At 62.1% G+C, this 21,131-nt stretch overlaps 1 protein-coding gene across 1 annotated transcript in view; it reads right to left on the reverse strand.

Moving 5' to 3' along the window:
* Window positions 1-21,131, reverse strand: part of HCFC1 (host cell factor C1) — a 68,486-nt gene continuing 47,355 nt past the window's right edge. Inside the window, 10 exon segments of the mRNA XM_090126490.1 lie at window positions 1-115; window positions 2,517-2,580; window positions 3,687-4,113; window positions 8,628-8,810; window positions 13,706-13,846; window positions 15,692-15,810; window positions 17,525-17,645; window positions 17,874-18,019; window positions 20,106-20,397; window positions 20,441-20,595. Coding sequence (XP_089982616.1) covers window positions 76-115; window positions 2,517-2,580; window positions 3,687-4,113; window positions 8,628-8,810; window positions 13,706-13,846; window positions 15,692-15,810; window positions 17,525-17,645; window positions 17,874-18,019; window positions 20,106-20,397; window positions 20,441-20,595 — 1,688 coding nt within the window. The 3' untranslated portion in view covers window positions 1-75.

A 21,131-nucleotide genomic window follows, 5' to 3' on the forward strand; every position in this document is an offset into this window, starting at 1 on the left:
GCGCTGCCCCATAAGTGTGGGGTGGAGGAGGAGGAAGGGGGGGGGGCCGGGGGGGGGCGGTGTGGGGGGGGTCCTTCACTGCCCATCGGATTTCGGCTTCTTTGGAGCGGATTTCCTGTGGGGAGAAAAAAGGGGGAAATGTGGGGCTGACCCATAGCGCTGCCCCATAGCGCTGCCCCATAGCGCTGCCCCATAGATTTCTGCCCCATAGCGCTGCCCCATAGCGAGCTCTGCCCCATAGCGTGGCTCCATAGAGAGCTCTGCCCCATAGATTTCTACCCCACAGAGAGTTCTGCCCCATAGCGAGCTCTGCCCCATAGCGTGGCTCCATAGGGAGTTCTGCCCCATAGTTCTGCCCCATAGAGAGCTCTGCCCCATAGAGAGCTCTGCCCCATAACGTGGCCCCATAGCGCTGCCCCATAGATTTCTGCCCCATATGGAGCTCTGCCCCATAGCGTAGCCCCATGGCACTGACCCATAGGGAGCTCTGCCCCATAGCTCTGCCCCATAGAGAACTCTGCCCCATAGCGCTGCCCCATAGCTCTGCCCCATAGCGCTGCCCCATAGATTTCTGCCCCATAGCGCTGCCTCATAGCTCTGCCCCATAGCGCTGCCCCATAGGGAGCTCTGCCCCATAGTGCTGCCCCATAGCTCTGCCCCATGGCGCTGCCCCATAGAGAGTTCTGCCCCATAGCACTGCCCCATAGAGAGCTCTGCCCCATAGTGCTGCCCCATAGATTTCTGCCCCGTATGGAGCTCTGCCCCATAGCGTAGCCCCATAGCACTGCCCCATAGGGAGCGCTGCCCCATAGCTCTGCCCCATAGCACGGCCCCATAGAGAGCTCTGCCCCATAGCTCTGCCCCATAGCGTGGCTCCATAGGGAGCTCTGCCCCATAGCACTGCCCCATAGCATGGCCCCATAGCAAATTCTGCCCCATAGCACTGCCCCATAGCGAGTTCTGCCCCAAAGGGAGCTCTGCCCCATAGCGTGGCCCCATAGAGAGCTCTGCCCCATAGAACTGCCCCATAGCGTGGCCCCATAGAGAGCTCTGCCCCATAGAACTGCCCCATAGTGTGGCCCCATAGAGAGCTCTGCCCCATAGCGCTGCCCCATAGCGTAGCCCCATAGCGCTGCCCCATAGGGAGCTTGGCCCCATAGGGAGCGCTGCCCCATAGCACTGCCGCATAGATTTCTGCCCCATAGAGAGCTCTGCCCCATAGAGAGCACTGCCCCACAGCTCTGCCCCATAGCTCTGCCCCATAGCATGGCCCCATATGGAGCTCTGCCCCATAGGAAGCTCGGCCCCATAGGGAGCTCTGCCCCATAGGGAGCTCTGCCCCATAGCTCTGCCCTATAGAACTGCCCCATAGGGAACTCTACCCCATAGCTGCCCTATGTCACCCCATAACTGCCCCATATCCCCCCACAGCGCCCCATAGCTGCCCTATATCCCCCCACAGCACCCCATAGCGCCCCATAGCTGCCCTATATCACCCCATATCCCCCCATAGCGCCCCATAGCTGCCCTATATCCCCCCATAGCACTGCATAGCTGCCCTATATCACCCCATATTCCCCCACAGCTGCCCTATATCACCCCACAGTGCCCCATAGAACCCCATAGCGCCCCATAGCTGCCCCATATCCCCCCATAGCTGCCCTATATCACCCTATATCCCCCATAACGCCCCATAGCTGCCCCATATCACCCCATAGCCGCTCTATATCACCCCATATCCCCCCATAGCGCCCCATAGCTGCCCTATATCCCCCCATAGCTGCCCTATATCACCCCATATCCCCCCATAGCGCCCCATAGCTGCCCTATATCCCCCCATAGCTGCCCTATATCACCCCACATCCCCCCATAGCTGCCCTATATCACCCCACAGCACCCCATAGCGCCCCATAGCTGCCCTATATCACCCCATATCCCCCCATAGCGCCCCATAGCTGCCCTATATCCCCCCATAGCACTGCATAGCTGCCCTATATCACCCCATATTCCCCCACAGCTGCCCTATATCACCCCACAGTGCCCCATAGAACCCCATAGCGCCCCATAGCTGCCCCATATCCCCCCATAGCTGCCCTATATCACCCTATATCCCCCATAGCGCCCCATAGCTGCCCCATATCCCCCCATAGCTGCCCTATATCACCCTATATCCCCCATAGCGCCCCATAGCTGCCCCATATCACCCCATAGCCGCTCTATATCACCCCATATCCCCCCATAGCGCCCCATAGCTGCCCTATATCCCCCCATAGCTGCCCTATATCACCCCATATCCCCCCATAGCGCCCCATAGCTGCCCTATATCCCCCCATAGCTGCCCTATATCACCCCACATCCCCCCATAGCTGCCCTATATCACCCCATATTCCCCCATAGCTGCCCCATATCCCCCCATAGCTGCCCTATATCACCCCATATCCCCCCATAGCTGCCCCATATCCCCCCCATAGCGCCCCATAGCTGCCCCATATCCCCCCACGGCGCCCCACACTCACACGTCGGGGGAGGAGAGCAGCCGTTTGGTGGCAGGTTTGGCCCCGGCGCCATCTTTGCTGGATTCTGTGGGGCAGAACAGAGATGTGGGGGGAGGCGGTGACCCCAGGCGGTGACCAATCACGTCACCCACCCTACGACCACGTGACCCCACCACGACCAATCCCATCCCCCCCGCAACCACGTGACCCGACCACACCCAATCACCACGACCCACGTGACCCCTCCTCCACCAATCCTGCCACCCACCCAGCGACCACGTGACCCCCCACGACCACTCATCGACGCCGTGACCACGTGACCCCACAACCACTCACCCTGTGACCACGTGACCCCACCACTCACTCCCCCACCCTACAACCACGTGACCCGACCGCACCCAATCACACCCCGCCCACGCCCCACGTGACCCCCCTCCTCCACCAATCCCATCACTCACCCTATGACCACATGACCACACCGCCACTCACACACCCACTGTGACCACGTGACCCCACCACGACCAATCCCATCACCCCCCGTGACCACGTGACCCCACCACTCACACACCCCACAACCACATGACCCACCGCGCCCCATCACCGCGCCCCACGTGACTCCCCCTCCTCCACCAATCCCATCACTCACCCCATGACCACGTGACCCTAACCCCCATCACCACTCACCCTGTGACCACGTGACCCCACTACCAATCCCCCACCCCACAACCACGTGACCCCACCACGGCCAATCACCCTGTGACCCCGCAACCACGTGACCCCGCCGCACCCCATCACCGCGACCCACGTGAACCCCCCCCTCCTCCACCAATCCCATCACCCACCCCGTGACCACGTGACCCCACCACCACTCACTGCGACCACGTGCCCCCACTCCCTCACCCTGTGACCACGTGACCCACAACCACTCTCCCACCCCGCAACCACGTGACCCCACCACGACCAATCACCCTGTGACCCTGCGACCACGTGACCCCCACTCCCTCACCCCGTGACCACACCACCACTCCCCCACCCCACAACCACGTGAGCCCACCACGACCAATCACCCTGCGACCCTGCGACCACGTGACCCCACAGCCACTCACCCCGCAACCACACGACCCATCCCAACCAATCACCCCACCCACCGCGTGACCACGTGACCGCACCGCGACCAATCCCGTCACTCACCCTGCAACCACCTGACCTGGGTGGCCGGCCCGTAGCCCTTGTCGTTCCTGGCGGCGATGCGGAAGATGATGGCGGGTTTGGTGCTGTGGTCGATGTGGGCGCTGGCCAGGCTGGCCGCCGGCACCAAGCAAGCCGGGTTGGGCCCGCAATAAACCCGCATGAAAGCCATGGGTGCCGCCCCACCCCCACCGCCGCCACCCGAACCCCCGCCCCCCCCCCCCGAACCCCCGATGGACGACGACGACGTCGACGACGACGACGACCCCCCCCCTGCGCTTCCGCTTCCGGTTCCGCTTCCACTTCCGGTTCCGCCCCCCGCCGGCGTCGCTGCCCCCCCCCCCTGGATGGCCAAATAAACGGAATATTCCTGAACGCGGCCGGCGGGGGCTGAGGGCGGCTCCCACGTCAGGTGGGCGCCGTCGGGGCTCTGCGGGAGAAATTGGGGAGGGGGGGGGGGAGAAAAGGGGGGGTTAGATGGGCAGCCATGCGAAATCTATGGGGCAGCTATGGGGCAGCTATGGGGCAGGTAAAGGGGATGGACACCAGGGGGCGCTATGGAGCAGCAATGGGGCCATTATAGGAAACCTATGGGGTGGTTATGGGGCGGATTTGGGGCAGCTATGGGGCAGGTATGGGGCAGGTAAAGGGGATGGACAGCAGGGGGCGCTATGGAGCGGCTATGGGGGAGCTATAGGAAACCTATGGGGCGGCTATGGGGCGGCTATGGGGCAGCTATGGGGCATGTAAAGGCATTGGACAGCAGGGGGCGCTATGGAGCGGCTATGGGGGAGCTATAGGAAAGCTATGGGGCAGCTATGGGGCAGGCAAAGGGGATGGACAGCAGGAGGCGCTATGGAGCAGCAATGGGGGAGCGACAGGAAACCTATGGGGCAGCTGTGGGGCAGCTATGGGGAGTTAAAGGGGATGGACAGCAGGGGGCACTATGGAGCAGCAATGGGGCCATTATAGGAAAACTATGGGGTGGCTATGGGGCAGCTATGGGGCGGCTATGGGGCAGCTATGGGGGGAGCTATAGGAAAGCTATGGGGCGGCTATGGGGCAGGTAAAGGGGATGGACAGCAGGGGGCGCTATGGAGCAGCAATAGAGCCTTTATAGGAAACCTATGGGGCGGCTATGGGGCGGCTATGGGGCAGCTATGGGGAGTTAAAGGGGATGGACAGCAGGGGGCGCTATGGAGCAGCAATGGGGCCATTATAGGAAAACTATGGGGTGGCTATGGGGCAGCTATGGGGCGGCTATGGGGCAGCTATGGGGGGAGCTATAGGAAAGCTATGGGGCGGCTATGGGGCAGGTAAAGGGGATGGACAGCAGGGGGCGCTATGGAGCAGCAATAGAGCCTTTATAGGAAACCTATGGGGCGGCTATGGGGCGGCTATGGGGCAGCTATGGGGCATGTAAAGGCATTGGACAGCAGGGGGCGCTATGGAGCAGCAATGGGGCCATTATAGGAAACTTATGGGGTGGCTATGGGGCGGCTCCCACGTCAGGTGGGCGCCGTCGGGGCTCTGCGAGAGAAATTGGGGAGGGGGGGGGGGAGAAAAGGGGGGGTTAGATGGGCAGCCATGGGGCTGGTATGTGAAATCTATGGGGCAGCTATGGGGCGGATATGGGGCAGCTATGGGGCAGGTAAAGGCATTGGACAGCAGGGGGCGCTATGGAGCAGCAATGGGGGAGCTATAGGAAAGCTATGGGGCGGCTATGGGGCAGCTATGGGGCGGCTATGGGGCAGCTATGGGGCAGGTAAAGGGGATGGACAGCAGGGGGCGCTATGGAGCAGCAATGGGGCCATTATAGGAAACCTATGGGGCGGCTATGGGGCGGCTATGGGGCAGCTATGGGGTGGCTATGGGGCATGTGAAGGGATTGGACACTAGGGGGCGCTATGGAGCAGCAATGGGGCTGTCATAGGAAACCTATGGGGCAACTATAGGGCGGCTATGGGGCGGCCGTGAGGCAGGTAAAGGGGATGGACAGCAGGGGGCGCTATGGAGCAGCCATGGGGCCGTTATAGGAAACCTATGGGGCTGGGATGGGGCGGCTATGGGGCAGCTATGGGGCAGCTATGGGGCAGGTAAAGGGGTTGGACAGCAGGGGGCGCTATGGAGCAGCAATAGAGCCTTTATAGGAAACCTATGGGGCGGATATGGGGCAGCTATGGGGCGGCTATGGGGCATGTAACGGCATTGGACAGCACGGGGCGCTATGGAGCAGCAATGGGGCCATTATAGGAAACCTATGGGGTGGCTATGGGGCAGCTATGGGGCAGCTATAGGGCAACTATGGGGCAGCTGTGGGGCAGGCAAAGGGCAGATTAAGGGCGGGTAAATGGCAGCTATTGGACACCAGGGGGCGCTATGGAGCAGGGATGGGGCCATTATAGGAAACCTATGGGGCAGGGATGTGGCGGCTATGGGGCAGCTATGGGGCAGCTATGGGGCGGCTATGGGGTATCTATAGGGCAACTATGGGGCAGCTATGGGGCAGGGAAAAGGTGGATTAAGGGCAGGTAAATGGCAGCTATTGGACACCAGGGGGCGCTATGGAGCAGCAATGGAGCTGTTATAGGAAACCTATGGGGCAGCCATGGGGCGGCTATGGGGCGGCTATGGGGTATCTATAGGGCAGCTATGGGGTATGTATGGGGCAGCTATGGGGCAGGAAAGGGCAGATTAAGGGCGGGTAAATGGCAGCTATTGGACACCAGGGGGCGCTATGGAGCAGCAATGCGGCCGCTATAGGAAACCTATGGGGCAGCTATGGGGCAGCTGTGGGGCAGCTATGGGGCGGCTATGGGGCAGCTATGGGGCGGCTATGGGGTATCTATAGGGCAGCTATGGGGTATCTATGGGGTATCTATGGGGCAGCTGTGGAGTAGGGAAAGGGCAGATTAAGAGTGGGTAAATGGCAGCTATTGCACACCAGGGGGCGCTATGGAGCAGCAATGGAGCTGTTATAGGAAACCTATGGGGCAGGGATGTGGCGGCTATGGGGTGGCTATGGGGCAGCTATGAGGCAGCTATGGGGTATCTATAGGGCAGCTATGGGGCAGCTATGGGGCAACTATGGGGCAGGGAAAGCGCAGATTAAGGGTGGGTAAATGGCAGCTATTGGACACCAGGGGGCGCTATGGAGCAGCAATGGAGCTGTTATAGGAAACCTATGGGGCAGCTATGGGGCGGCTATGGGGCGGCTATGGGGCAGCTATGGGGTATCTACATGGCAGCTATGGGGCAGGGAAAGGGCAGATTAAGGGCGGGTAAATGGCAGCTATTGGACAGCAGGGGGCGCTATGGAGCAGCAATGCAGCTGCTATAGGAAACCTATGGGGCAGGGATGGGGTGGCTATGGGGCAGCTATGGGGCGGCTATGGGGCAGCTACGGGGCGGCTATGGGGCAGCTGTGGGGCAGGGAAAGGGCAGATTAAGGGCGGGTAAATGGCAGCTATTGGACACCAGGGGGCGCTATGGAGCAGCAATGGAACTGCTATAGGAAGCTTATGGGGCAGGGATGTGGCGGCTATGGGGCAGCTATGGGGCGGCTATGGGGCAGCTATGAGGCAGCTGTGGGGTATCTATAGGGCAGCTATGGGGTATCTATGTGGCACCTGTGGGGCACGGAAAGGGCAGATTAAGGGCGGGTAAATGGCAGCTATTGGACAGCAGGGGGCGCTATGGAGCAGCAATGGAGCCGCTATAGGAAGCTTATGGGGCAGGGATGTGGCGGCTATGGGGCAGCTATGGGGCGGCTATGGGGTATCTATAGGGCAACTATGGGGCAGCTATGGGTTACCTATAGGGCAACTATGGGGCAGGAAAGGGCAGATTAAGAGTGGGTAAATGGCAGCTATTGGACACCAGGGGGCGCTATGGAGCAGCAATGGAACTGCTATAGGAAACCTATGGGGCGGCTATGGGGCGGCTATGGGGCAGCTATGGGGTATCTATAGGGCAACTATGGGGCAGCTATGGGTTACCTATAGGGCAACTATGGGGCAGGAAAGGGCAGATTAAGGGCGGGTAAATGGCAGCTATTGGACACCAGGGGGCGCTATGGAGCAGCAATGGAGCTGCTATAGGAAACCTATGGGGCAGGGATGTGGCGGCTATGGGGCAGCTATGGGGCAGCTGTGGGGCGGCTATGGGGCAGCTATGAGGCAGCTGTGGGGTATCTATAGGGCAGCTATGGGGCAGCTATGGGGTATCTATGGGGCAGGGAAAGGGCAGATTAAGGGCAGGTAAATGGCAGCTATTGGACAGCAGGGGGCGCTATGGAGCAGCAATGGGGCCGTTATAGGAAACCTATGGGGCAGGGATGGGGCGGCTATGGGGCAGCTATGGGGCAGCTATGGGGCGGATTAAGGGCAGCTATGAGGCAGCTGTGGGGTATCTATAGGGCAACTATGGGGTATCTATGGGGCAGCCATGGGGCAGCTGTGGGGCAGGGAAAGGGCAGATTAAGGGCGGGTAAATGGCAGCTATTGCACACCAGGGGGCGCTATGGAGCAGCAATGGAGCCACTATAGGAAGCTTATGGGGCAGGGATGTGGCGGCTATGGGGCGGCTATGGGGCAGCTATGGGGCAGCTATGTGGCACCTGTGGGGCAGGGAAAGGGCAGATTAAGGGCGGGTAATTGGCAGCTATTGGACACCAGGGGGCGCTATGGAGCAGCAATGGAACTGCTATAGGAAGCTTATGGGGCAGCTATGGGGCAGCTGTGGGGTATCTATAGGGCAGCTATGGGGCGGCTATGGGGCAGCTATGAGGAAGGGAAAGGGCAGATTAAGGGCGGGTAAATGGCAGCTATTGGACACCAGGGGGCGCTATGGAGCAGCAATGGAGCCGCTATAGGAAGCTTATGGGGCAGGGATGTGGCGGCTATGGGGCGGCTATGGGGCGGCTATGGGGCAGCCGTGGGGCACCTTGCTGATCTTGATGGCGCAGGGCGCCCCTGGGAAGCCCGGCAGACACGTTTTGAAGGCGCTGACGTCGCTGAAGGGGCCGCGGCCGCAGGCGTTGAGGGCGCAGACCCGGAATTTGTAGGCGGTGCCGGGCTGCAGCTCCGCCCGCCGCAGCGCCGAGTGGTCCGGGGGGGCAGCGTCCTCCTGGGGGGGGGACAGGGGGGCGTCAGGGGGGCAGTTGGGGGGGTTATGGGGCAGTTGGGGGCGCAAATGAGGGTGAAAGGGGGGCAGTTGGGAGGGTTATGGGGCAGTTGGGGGGCAGTTAGGGGTGTTAGGGGGGCAGTTGGGGGCGCAAATGGGGGTTAGGGGGGCAGTTGGGGGGGTTATGGGGCAGTTGGGGGGCAGTTAGGGGTGTTAGGGGGGCAGTTGGGGCATTTGGGGGCGTCAGGGGGGCAGTTGGGGGTGTTAGGGGGGCAGTTGGGGGGCAGTTGGGGGTGTTAGGGGGGCAGTTGGGGCATTTGGGGCTGTCAGGGGGGCATTTGGGGCAGTTTGGGGGGCAGTTAGGGGTGTTAGGGGGGCAGTTGTGGGGGCATTTGGGGGTTAGGGGGCAGTTGGGGGGCATTTGGGGCTGTTAGGGGGCAGTTGGGGGGGTTATGGGGCAGTTGGGGGGCATTTGGGGGTGTTAGGGTGGCAGTTGGGGGGGTTAGGGGGGCAGTTGTGGGGGCATTTGGGGGTGTTAGGGTGGCAGTTGGGGGCAAATGGAGGTGACAGGGGGGCAGTTGGGGGCAAATGGGGGCGTCAGGGGGGCAGTTGCGGGGCATTTGGGGGTGTTAGGGGGGCAGTTGGGGGCGCAAATGGGGGTTAGGGGGCAGTTGGGGGGGTTATGGGGCAGTTGGGGGGGCAGTTAGGGGTGTTAGGGGGGCAGTTGGGGCATTTGGGGGCATCAGGGGGGCATTTGGGGGCAGTTGGGGGTGTTAGGGGGGCAGTTGGGGGGGCATTTGGGGGTTAGGGGGCAGTTGGGGGCAAATGGAGGTGACAGGGGGGCAGTTGGGGGCAGTTGGAGTGGCAGTTAGGGGTGTTAGGGGGGCAGTTGTGGGGGCATTTGGGGGTTAGGGGGCAGTTGGGGGGCATTTGGGGCTGTTAGGGGGCAGTTGGGGGGGTTAGGGGGGCAGTTGTGGGGGCATTTGGGGGTGTTAGGGTGGCAGTTGGGGGCAAATGGAGGTGACAGGGGGGCAGTTGGGGGCAAATGGGGGCGTCAGGGGGGCAGTTGCGGGGCATTTGGGGGTGTTAGGGGGGCAGTTGGGGGCGCAAATGGGGGTTAGGGGGCAGTTGGGGGGGTTATGGGGCAGTTGGGGGGGCAGTTAGGGGTGTTAGGGGGGCAGTTGGGGCATTTGGGGGCATCAGGGGGGCATTTGGGGGCAGTTGGGGGTGTTAGGGGGGCAGTTGGGGGGGCATTTGGGGGTTAGGGGGCAGTTGGGGGCAAATGGAGGTGACAGGGGGGCAGTTGGGGGCAGTTGGAGTGGCAGTTAGGGGTGTTAGGGGGGCAGTTGTGGGGGCATTTGGGGGTTAGGGGGCAGTTGGGGGGCATTTGGGGCTGTTAGGGGGCAGTTGGGGGGGTTAGGGGGGCAGTTGTGGGGGCATTTGGGGGTTAGGGGGCAGTTGGGGAGGTTATGGGGCAGTTGGGGGGCAGTTGGGGGTGTTAGGGGGGCAGTTGGGGCATTTGGGGGCGTCAGGGGGGCAGTTGGGGGCAGTTGGGGGGGCAGTTAGGGGTGTTAGGGGGGCAGTTGTGGGGGCATTTGGGGGTTAGGGGGCAGTTGAGCCATTTGGGGGCATCAGGGGGGCAGCTGGGGGTGTTAGGGGGGCAGTTGGGGGCGCAAATGGGGGTTAGGGGGGCGTTTGCGGGGGTTATGGGGCAGTTGGGGGGCATTTGGGGGTGTGAGGGGGGCAGTTGGGGGGGTTAGGGGGGCATCAGGGGGGCTGGGGGACATTTGGGGGGCATTTGGGTGAGTTAGGGGGGCAGTTGTGGGCAAATGGGGGCGTCAGAGGGGCAAATTGGGGCAAATGGGGGCGTCAAGGGGGATGGGGGGCATTTGGGGGGCACTTGGGGGTGTTAGGGGGGCAGTTGGGGGCAAATGGGGGCGTCAGGGGGGCAGTTGGGGGGGTTATGGGGCTGTTAGGGGGGCCGTTGGGGGGGCATTTGGGGGTATTAGGGGGGCTGGGGGGGCAGTTGGGGGGCAAATGGGGGCTTCAGGGGGGCTGGGGGGGCATTTGGGGGGCACTTGGGTGTGTTAGGGGGCTGGGGGGGCATTTGGGGGTGTCAGGGGGGCAGTTGGGGGGGTTATGGGGCAGTTGGGGCATTTGGGGGTGTTAGGGGGGCAGTTGGGGCATTTGGGGGCGTCAGGGGGGCAGTTGGGGGCAGTTGGGGGGGTTATGGGGCAGTTGGGGGGGAAGTTAGGGGTGTTAGGGGGGCAGTTGTGGGGGCATTTGGGGGTTAGGGGGCATTTGGGGGGGTTATGGGGCAGTTGGGGGGGCAAATGGGGGTTAGGGGGGCGTTTGCGGGGGTTATGGGGGCGTCAGGGGGGCAAAATGGGGCAAACGGGGGCGTCAAGGGGGATGGGGGGCTATTTGGGGGGGTTATGAGGCAGTTGGGGGGCAAATGAGGGCGTCAGGGGGGCAGTTGGGGGAGTTATGGGGCATTAGGGGGGGCAGATGGGGGTGTTAGGGGGGCAGTTGGGGCAAATGAGGGCGTCAAGGGGGATGGGGGGGCATTTGGGGGGGTTATGGGGTAGTTGGGGGGCAAATGAGGGTGAAAGGGGGCAGTTGGGGGGGTTATGGGGCAGTTGGGGGGCATTTGGGGGTGTTAGGGGGGCAGTTGGGGGCAAATGGGGGCGTCACAACATCACAACACCACATCACAACACCACGTCACAACACCACGTCACAACACAACGCAACAACACACCACCACTTCACAACCACACATCACAACACCACAACGTCACAACACCACAACACACCACTTCACAACCACACAACATCACAACACCACAACACCACAACATCACAACACCACAACACACCACCACTTCACAACACTACAACATCACACCACATCACAACATCACAACACCACGACGTCACAACACCACAACATCACAACGTCACAACACAACACCATGACACCGCAACATCACACCACCACGTCACAACATCACAACACCACGACGTCACAACACCACGACACCACATCACAACACCACAGCACCACGACATCACAACAACACACCACCACAACACCACATCACAACACCACATCACAACACCACAACACCACATCACAACACCATGACACCATGTCACAACACCACAACACCACAGCACCACGACATCGCAACACCACGTCACAACATCACAACACCACAACATCACAACACCACATCACAACACCACAACATCACAACAACACACCACCACAACATCACAACAACACATCACATCACACCACCACATCACAACACCACATCACAACACCAGAACACCACAACACATCACAACATCACACCACCACAACACCACATCACAACACCACATCACAACATCACACCACCACAACATCACAACAACACAACACCACATCACAACACCACAACACCACGACACCACAACACCACATCACAACACCACAACACCACATCACAACATCACAACACCACAACATCACAACAACACACCACCACAACACATCACAACACCACAACATCACAACACCACAACACCACGACATCACAACACCACAACATCACAACATCACATCACAACACCACAACACCACGACATCACAACACCACATCACAACAACACATCACAACATCACACCACCACAACATCACAACACCACATCACAACACCACAACACCACATCACAACATCACAACACCACAACAACACATCACAACATCACACCACAACATCACAACATCACAACACCACAACACCACGACATCACAACAACACACCACACCACCACAACAACACATCACATCACACCACCACAACACACCACCACAACACATCACAACACCACAACATCACAACACCACATCACAACACCACAACACCACGACATCACAACACCACAACACCACATCACAACACCACAACACCACAACATCACAACACCACAACACCACAACACCATGACATCACAACAACACACCACCATGACATCACAACAACACAACACCACGACATCACAACACCACATCACAACATCACAACAACACACCACCACAACACATCACAACACCACGACATCACAACACCACATCACAACACCACAACACCACAACATCACAACACCACAACACCACAACACCACATCACAACACCACATCACAACACCACAGCACCACGACATCACAACACCACATCACAACAACACACCACCACAACACATCACAACACCACGACATCACAACACCACATCACAACACCACAACACCACAACATCACAACACCACAACACCACAACACCACGACATCACAACACCACAACACCACAACACCACGACATCACAACAACACAACACCACGACATCACAACACCACATCACAACAACACACCACCACAACACATCACAACACCACGACATCACAACACAACACCACAACACCACGACATCACAACAACACAACACCACGACATCACAACACCACATCACAACACCACAACAGCACATCACAACACCACATCACAACATCACAACAACACACCACCACAACACATCACAACACCACGACATCACAACACCACATCACAACACCACAACACCACAACACCACAACATCACAACACCACATCACAACACCACAACATCACAACACCACGACATCACAACAACACATCACAACACCACATCACCACAACACCACAACACCATATCACAACACCACAACACAACAACACCACGACATCACAACAACACACCACAACAACACATCACAACATCACACCACCACAACACCACGACATCACACCACCACATCACAACACCCCCACACCGCCGCGACACAACCGCAACCCCCCCCCAGGCACTGACGTCAGGCGGCGGCGCGTTGTCCGGCGGCAGGAAGAAGTGCGTGACGACGGCGGTGGTGCCGCGGATGACGCCGACGTCGAACCACTGCGGCTCCTTCTTGGGGGGCGGCGCCTTCGGGGGGGACGTGCCGGGCTCCACCTTCTGTGGGACCACCGTCAGCCCCACAGCGGGGCAATACGGCCCCATAGAGACCCACACGGCCCCATAGAGGAGCAATACGGCCCCATAGAGACCCACACGGCCCCATAGAGGAGCAATACAGCCCCATAGAGACCCACACGGCCCCATAGAGGAGCAATACGGCCCCATAGAGACCCACACGGCCCCATAGAGACCCATACGGCCCCATAGAGACCCACACGGCCCCATAGAGGAGCAATACGGCCCCATAGAGACCCACATGGCCCCATAGAGAACCACAGAGGGTCCATACAGCCCTATAGATACCCACACGGCCCCATAGAGACCCACACGGCCCCATAGAGACCCATACGGCCCCAGAGAGACCCATAGAGACCCATACAGCCCCATAGAGACCCATAGAGACCAACACGGCCCCATAGAGACCCATACGGCCCCAGAGAGACCCATAGAGACTCATACAGCCCCATAGAGACCCATAGAGACCCACACGGCCCCATAGAGACCCATACGGCCCCATAGAGACCCACACGGCCCCATAGAGACCCACAGAACCCCCACACAGCCCCATAGAGACCCACACAGCCCCATAGAGGTCCCACACGGCCCCACAGAGGCCCACAGAGGGTCCATACAGCCCTATAGATACCCACACGGCCCCATAGAGACCCACACGGCCCCATAGAGACCCATACAGCCCCATAGAGACCCACACGGCCCCATAGAGGAGCAATACGGCCCCATAGAGACCCACACGGCCCCATAGAGGAGCAATACGGCCCCATAGAGACCCACACGGCCCCATAGAGGAGCAATACAGCCCCATAGAGACCCACACGGCCCCATAGAGGAGCAATACGGCCCCATAGAGACCCATACGGCCCCATAGAGACCCACACGGCCCCATAGAGACCCACACGGCCCCATAGAGGAGCAATACGGCCCCATAGAGACCCACACGGCCCCATAGAGACCCATACGGCCCCACAGAGACCCATAGAGACCCATACAGCCCCATAGAGACCCATACGGCCCCACAGAGACCCATAGAGACCCACACAGCCCCATAGAGACCCCACACGGCCCCATAGAGACCCACACAGACCCACAGCAACCCACACAGCCCCATAAAGACCCTCGCAGCCCCACCCCCACCCCCTAGAGCCCCCCTTCCCCCCCCATCCCCCCACCCACCCCATAGAGCCCCCCCCCATCCCCACGCCCACCCCACAAAGCCACCCTTCACCCCAGCCCCACACCCCCCCAGAGCCCCCCTTCCCCCCCCATAGACCCCCTCCCACCCCATAGAGCCCCCCCCATCCCCACGCCCACCCCCTAGAGCCTCCCTTCCCCCCCACCCACCCCCCACCCACCGCACAGAGCCCCCCCTTCCCCCCCCCACAGACCCCCTCCCACCCCACAGACCCCCCCTTCCCCCACCCATAGACCCCTCCCACCCCATAGAACCCCCCTTCCCCCCCCCATAGACCCCCTCCCACCCCATAGAGCCCCCCCCATCCCCACGCCCACCCCCTAGAGCCCCCCTTCTCCCCCACCCACCCCCATAGAGCCCCCCTTCCCCCCCACCCACCCCCCCCTAGAGCCCCCCTTCCCCCCCACCCACCCCACAGAGCCCCCCTTCCCCCCCCAACCCCCCACCCCATAGAGCCCCCCTTCCCCCCCACCCACCCCATCCCCCCCCCATAGAGCCTCCCTTCCCCCCCACCCACCCCACAGAGCCCCCCTTCCCCCCCCCACAGACCCCCTCCCACCCCCACCCCCTTCCATTTCTTCCCCCCCCCCCCCCTTTTGACCCTTTGCCCCCCCCCTCGCCCCCCCCCTTACCACGGTGACCCCCTCGATGCCGTTGGCCACCTCAGTGAGGGCTGCGGCCGCCTGCAGTTTGGCTGGGCTGGGACCCACGGCACCGGGGGGGGGCGCAAAGGGGCTGGGGGGGGCCAGGCCTTGGAGGGGGGGGGGGGAATAGAGAAAGGGGGAGGGGGGGGGTCAGCGTTGAGCCCCTCGACCCCCCCCTCCTTGGGGGCACAGACCCCAAAGCGAAGCCCCCCCCCCCCCCCCGCCATCCAAAAGAGCCCCAAATATGGGACCCCCCCCAAAAAAATATCCCATATATGAACCCCCCCTAAAAGAAATATGGGACCCCCCCAGAACAACCCCAAATATGGGACCCCCCCATAAATGGATGCCCCCCAAAAGAACCTCAAATATGGGACCCCCCCCCCAAAATATCCCATATATTGACCCCCCCCTAAGAGAAATATGGGACCCCCCCAGAAGAGCCCCAAATATGGGACCCCCCCCATAAATACCCCATAAATTGACCCCCCCAAAATAACCTCAAATATGGGACCCCCCCCCCAAAATATCCCATATATTGACCCCCCCCTAAGAGAAATATGGGACCCCCCCAGAAGAGCCCCAAATATGGGACCCCCCCAATAAATACCCCATAAATTGACCCCCCCAAAATAACCCCAAATATGGGACCCCCCCAAAAAAAATCCTATATATTGACCCCCCCTAAAAGAAATATGGGAGACCCCCCCACCTAGAAGCCCCCCCCCCCAATTAAGACCCCTGCCCCCCCCCACCACATGGCCCCCCCAAAATAAGACCCCCCCCACCATATGGGACCCCCCCCCCCGCTAAATAAGACCCCCCCCCCATCATACAGACCCCCCCCCCAAACTAAGAGCCCCCCCACCTAAGACCCCACCCCAACTAAGACCCCCCCCCACAGGCCAAAATAAGGCCCCCCCCCATACTGGATTCCCCCCCCCCCAAAATAAGGCCCCACCCCAAAATAAGCCACACCCCTCCCCCCCATACAGGACCCCCCCCCAAAATAAGGCCCCCCCTCCCCCCCATACGGGACCCCCCCCAAAATAAGACAACTCCCCCATATGGGACCCCCCCCCCCAAAATAAGGCCCCCCCCCCCATACGGGACCCCCCCCCCGAAATAAGGCACCCCCCTCCCCATACGAAACCCCCACCCCAAAATAAGCCCCCCCCCCCATATGGGATCGCCCCCCCCAAAATAAGACAACCCCCCCAAAACAAGCCCCCCCCCCCCATACAGGACCACCCCCCCAAAAATAAGGCCCCCCCCTCCCCATACGGAACCCCCCCACCCCAAAATAAGCCCCCCCCCCAAAATAATCTCCCCCCTCCCCATATAGGACCCCCGCCTCCCCCCCAAAATAAGGCCCCCCCCCCAATACGGGACCACCCCCCAAAACAAGCCCCCCCCTCCCCATACTGGACCCCCACCCCCCCCAAAATAAGGCCCCCCCCATACGGGACCCCCCCCAAAATTAGCCCCCCCCCCCCAATATGGGACCAACCCCCAAAATAAGCCCCCCCCTGTCCCCATACTGGACCCCCCCCCCAAAACAAGCACCCCCCCCCCCATACTGGACCCCCCCCTCCAAATAATCTCCCCCCTCCCCATATGGGACCCCCACCTCCCCCCCAAAATAAGACAACCCCCCCCCAATACTGGACCCCCCCCCCAAAAATAAGGCCCCCCCTCCCCATACGGAACCCCCCCACCCCAAAATAAGCCGCCCCTCCCAAAATAATCTCCCCCCCCCCATTCGGGACTCCCCCCCCCCCCAAAATAAGCCCCCCCCCGCCCCCAAAATAAGGAACTCACCATCACCCCCGGGGGGGGCACTGAGCAGCACAGCGGCGCCCGCCCCCCCCCCAACAGCAGCTCCGGGGTTGACCCCCCCCATATCCCCTCCCCCCCCCAATCCGTTGGCGTCGCCGGTGGGGGGGGGGGGCAACGACGGCGGCGGGGGGGGGGGCGGCGGCGGCGGCGGCGGCGGTGGGGGGGGGGGGTCGTTGAGGCTGTCGGCGGGGGCCAAAGCTTCGGTGGGCAACTGGGGGGGGGCGGAGGCGGGGGGGGGCACGGAAGGGACGCAGGGGGGGGTGGGGGGGGGCGGGGGGGGCGTCGGGGTGGGGGGGGCGCTGGGGGGGGTGTGGGGGGGGGCGGGTTGAACCAAAGCGGCCAATTCCTGTTGGGTCAACACCAGGGGGAGGGGGGGGGCGGAGGGGGGGTCGGAATGGGATGGGGGGGTCGCGCCCCCCCCCCCGCCTCCACCTCCTCCTCCTCCGGGTTCGGGGGCGTCCAACGCTTCTGCAGTGTCTGTGGGGGGGGGACACAAAAAGAAGGGGGGGGGGGGACAGAAATCGGTTATATTGGCCCCCCCCCTCAAAATTTGGTTAAAACCCCCCCTCATTTTGTGCCCCCCCCCCACCCCCAAACCCCAATCATTCACCCAGCGCCACCTGCTGGGCCCCCCCCCCCCATTTTGTGACCCCCCCCTCTTTGTGTGGCCCCCCCCCCAATTTTGTGCCCCCCCCCTCCACCACTCACCCAGCGCCACCTACTGCCCCCCCCTCTATTTTGTGCCCCCCCCTCTTTGTGTGCCCGCCCCCCCCCCCAATTTTTTGCACCCCCCCCCCCCCCCAACTCACCCATCCCTGCCTGCAGCACAGCCTGCATGGGACCCCCCCCCCCCTAATTTTGTGCCCCCCCCCAATTTGTGCCCCCCCCCTCCACCACTCACCCAGCGCCACCTACTGGCCCCCCCCCCCCTCTATTTTGTGCCCCCCCCCTCTTTGTGTGGCCCCCCCCCCCAATTTTTTGCCCCCCCCCCCCCACCACTCACCCATCCCTGCCTACAGCACAAAGCCTGGATGGGACCCCTCCTCTCTCCCCCCCCCCAATTTTTGCCCACCCCCCCCCACTCCATGTGCCCCCCCCTGCCCCCCCCCCCCCATTTTGTGCCCCCCCCCCCACTCCTTGTGCCCCACCCCCAATTTGTGCCCCCCCCATCATTCACCCAGCGCCACCTACTGGACAGCCTGCAGCACAGCCTGGATGGGACCCCTCCTCTCCCCCCCCCCCAATTTTTTGCCCCCCCCCCCCCAATTTTGTGCCCCCCCCCAATTTGTGACCCCCCCCAGTCCATGCTCCCCCCCCCCTCTACTTTGTGCCCCCCCCTCCATCACTCACCCATCCCTGCCTACAGCACAAAACCAGGACGGGACCCCTCCTCTCTCCCCCCCCCCCAATTTTGTGATGCCCCCCCCCCAATTTCATGCCCCCCCCCGACTCCTTGTGCCCCCCCCCCATTTTGTGTCCCCCCCCCTCTACTTTGTGCCCCCCCCCCACCACTCACCCATCCCTGCCTACAGCACAAAACCAGGACGGGACCCCTCCTCTCTCCCCCCCCCCAAATTTTGCCCCCCCCCAGCAATTTTGTGCCCCCCCCCCCCCAATTTTGTGCCCCCCCCCCCCCCCCGACTGACCCATGGCGGCCTGCTGGGCCGCCAGCAGCACAGCCTGGATGGGACCCCCGCCCAATTTGTGCCTCCCCCCACCACTCACCCATCCCTGCCTGCAGCACAGCCTGCATGGGACCCCTCCTCTCTCCCCCCCCCCAATTTTGTGACGCCCCCCCCCCCAATTTTTGCCCCCCCCCCCAATTTTGTGCCCCTCCCCCCCCATTGTGTGCCCCCCCCCCCCTCCGTGTGCCCCCCCCCCCCATTTTGTGCCCCCCCCCTCCCCCCCACCACTCACCCATCCCTGCCTACAGCACAAAACCAGGACGGGACCCCTCCTCTCCCCCCCCCCCCAATTTTTGCCCCCCCCACAAATTGTGCCCCCCCCCACTCCTTGTGCCCCCCCCCCCCCATTTTGTGCCCCCCCCCCCTACTCCTTGTGTCCCCCCCCCCAATTTGTGCCCCCCCATCATTCACCCAGCGCCACCTACTGGACAGCCTGCAGCACAACCAGGATGGGACCCCTCCTCTCCCCCCCCCCCCAATTTTTGCCTCCCCCCACCCAATTTTGTGCCCTCCCCCCCACTCCATGTGCCCCCCCCGCCCCCCCCCGCCCCATTTTGTGCCCCCCCCCACTCTATATGCCCCCCCCCTCCCCCCCACCACTCACCCATCCCTGCCTGCAGCACAAAACCAGGATGGGACCCCTCCTCTCCCCCCCCCCCAATTTTTGCCCCCCCCCCAAATTGTGCCCCCCCCCCAAATTGTGCCCCCCCCCCCCCATTTTGTGCCCCCCCCTCTACTTTGTGCCCCCCTCCTCCATCACTCACCCATCCCTGCCTACAGCACAAAACCTGGATGGGACCCGTCCTCTCCCCCCCCCCCAATTTTTTGCCCCCCCCCCCCCCAATTTTTCTGCCCCCCCCCCCCCCCCCCCGACTGACCCATGGCGGCCTGCTGGGCCGCCTGCAGCACAGCCTGGATGGCCATGGCTTGAGCCGTCGCCTCTTCGCTGGCCGCCGCCGCCGCCGCTTCGGCCGCCGCCGTCACCGCCAGCTCCTCGGGGGTCAAACCGGGACCCCCCCCCACCGAAACGGTGGGACCCCCCCCCACGGAAACGGGACCCCCCCCCACCCCAGCGCTTCCTCCTCCAACTTCCGCCATCAGTTCCGGGGGGGGGTCGGGGGGGGCGGGGGGAAGAACGACCACGGCTAAGGAAGGTTCCGGGGAGGGGGAGGAAGAGGGGTGGGGGGGGGGGGGAGGAGGAAGAGGAGGGGGAGGAAGGGGGGGGGCGGAAGCGGAAGGGGGGGTGGAGGAAGAGGAAGAGGAAGAGGAAGAAGAAGAAGGGGGGGTCGGGGGGGGGTCGGAAGCGGGGGGGTCCTGGGGGGGGTCTTGTGGGGGGTCTTGGGGGGGTTCGGTCAGTGAGGAGATGCTCTGCAAAAAAATGGGGGGGGGGCAACAGAAATAGGAGTCAATCCGTTTGCCCCCCCCCCCCAAATCCATTTAACGACCACCCCCCCAAATTAGTGCCCCCCCCCCCCCCAAGCCAACAATGCGGTATTTAACGACCCCCCCCCCAGCCCCCAATGTGGTATTTAACGACCCCCCCCCCAAATTAGTGCCCCCCCCCCCTCGCAAGCCCCCAATGTGATATTTAACGACCCCCCCCCCCAAATTAGGGCCCCCCCCACCAATTACTGCCCCCCCAACAATTACTGCCCCCCCCACCCCATTACTGCCCCCCCCAAATTAGGGCCCCCCCCCACCAATTAGTGCCACCTCACCAATTAGCACCCCCCCCCAAATTAGTGCCCCACCACCCCATTACTGCCCCCCCCCCCCAATTAGGGCCCCCCCCCACCAATTGGTGCCACCTCACCAATTAGCGCCCCCCCCCACAAATTAGGGCCCCCCCACCCCATTACTGCCACCCCCCCAAAATTAGGCCCCCCCCACCAATTAGTGTCACC

The sequence above is a fragment of the Phasianus colchicus genome, chromosome 29 (genome assembly GCF_987193195.1).
Source record: "Phasianus colchicus chromosome 29, bPhaCol1.hap1.1, whole genome shotgun sequence".
NCBI lineage: Eukaryota > Metazoa > Chordata > Aves > Galliformes > Phasianidae > Phasianus > Phasianus colchicus.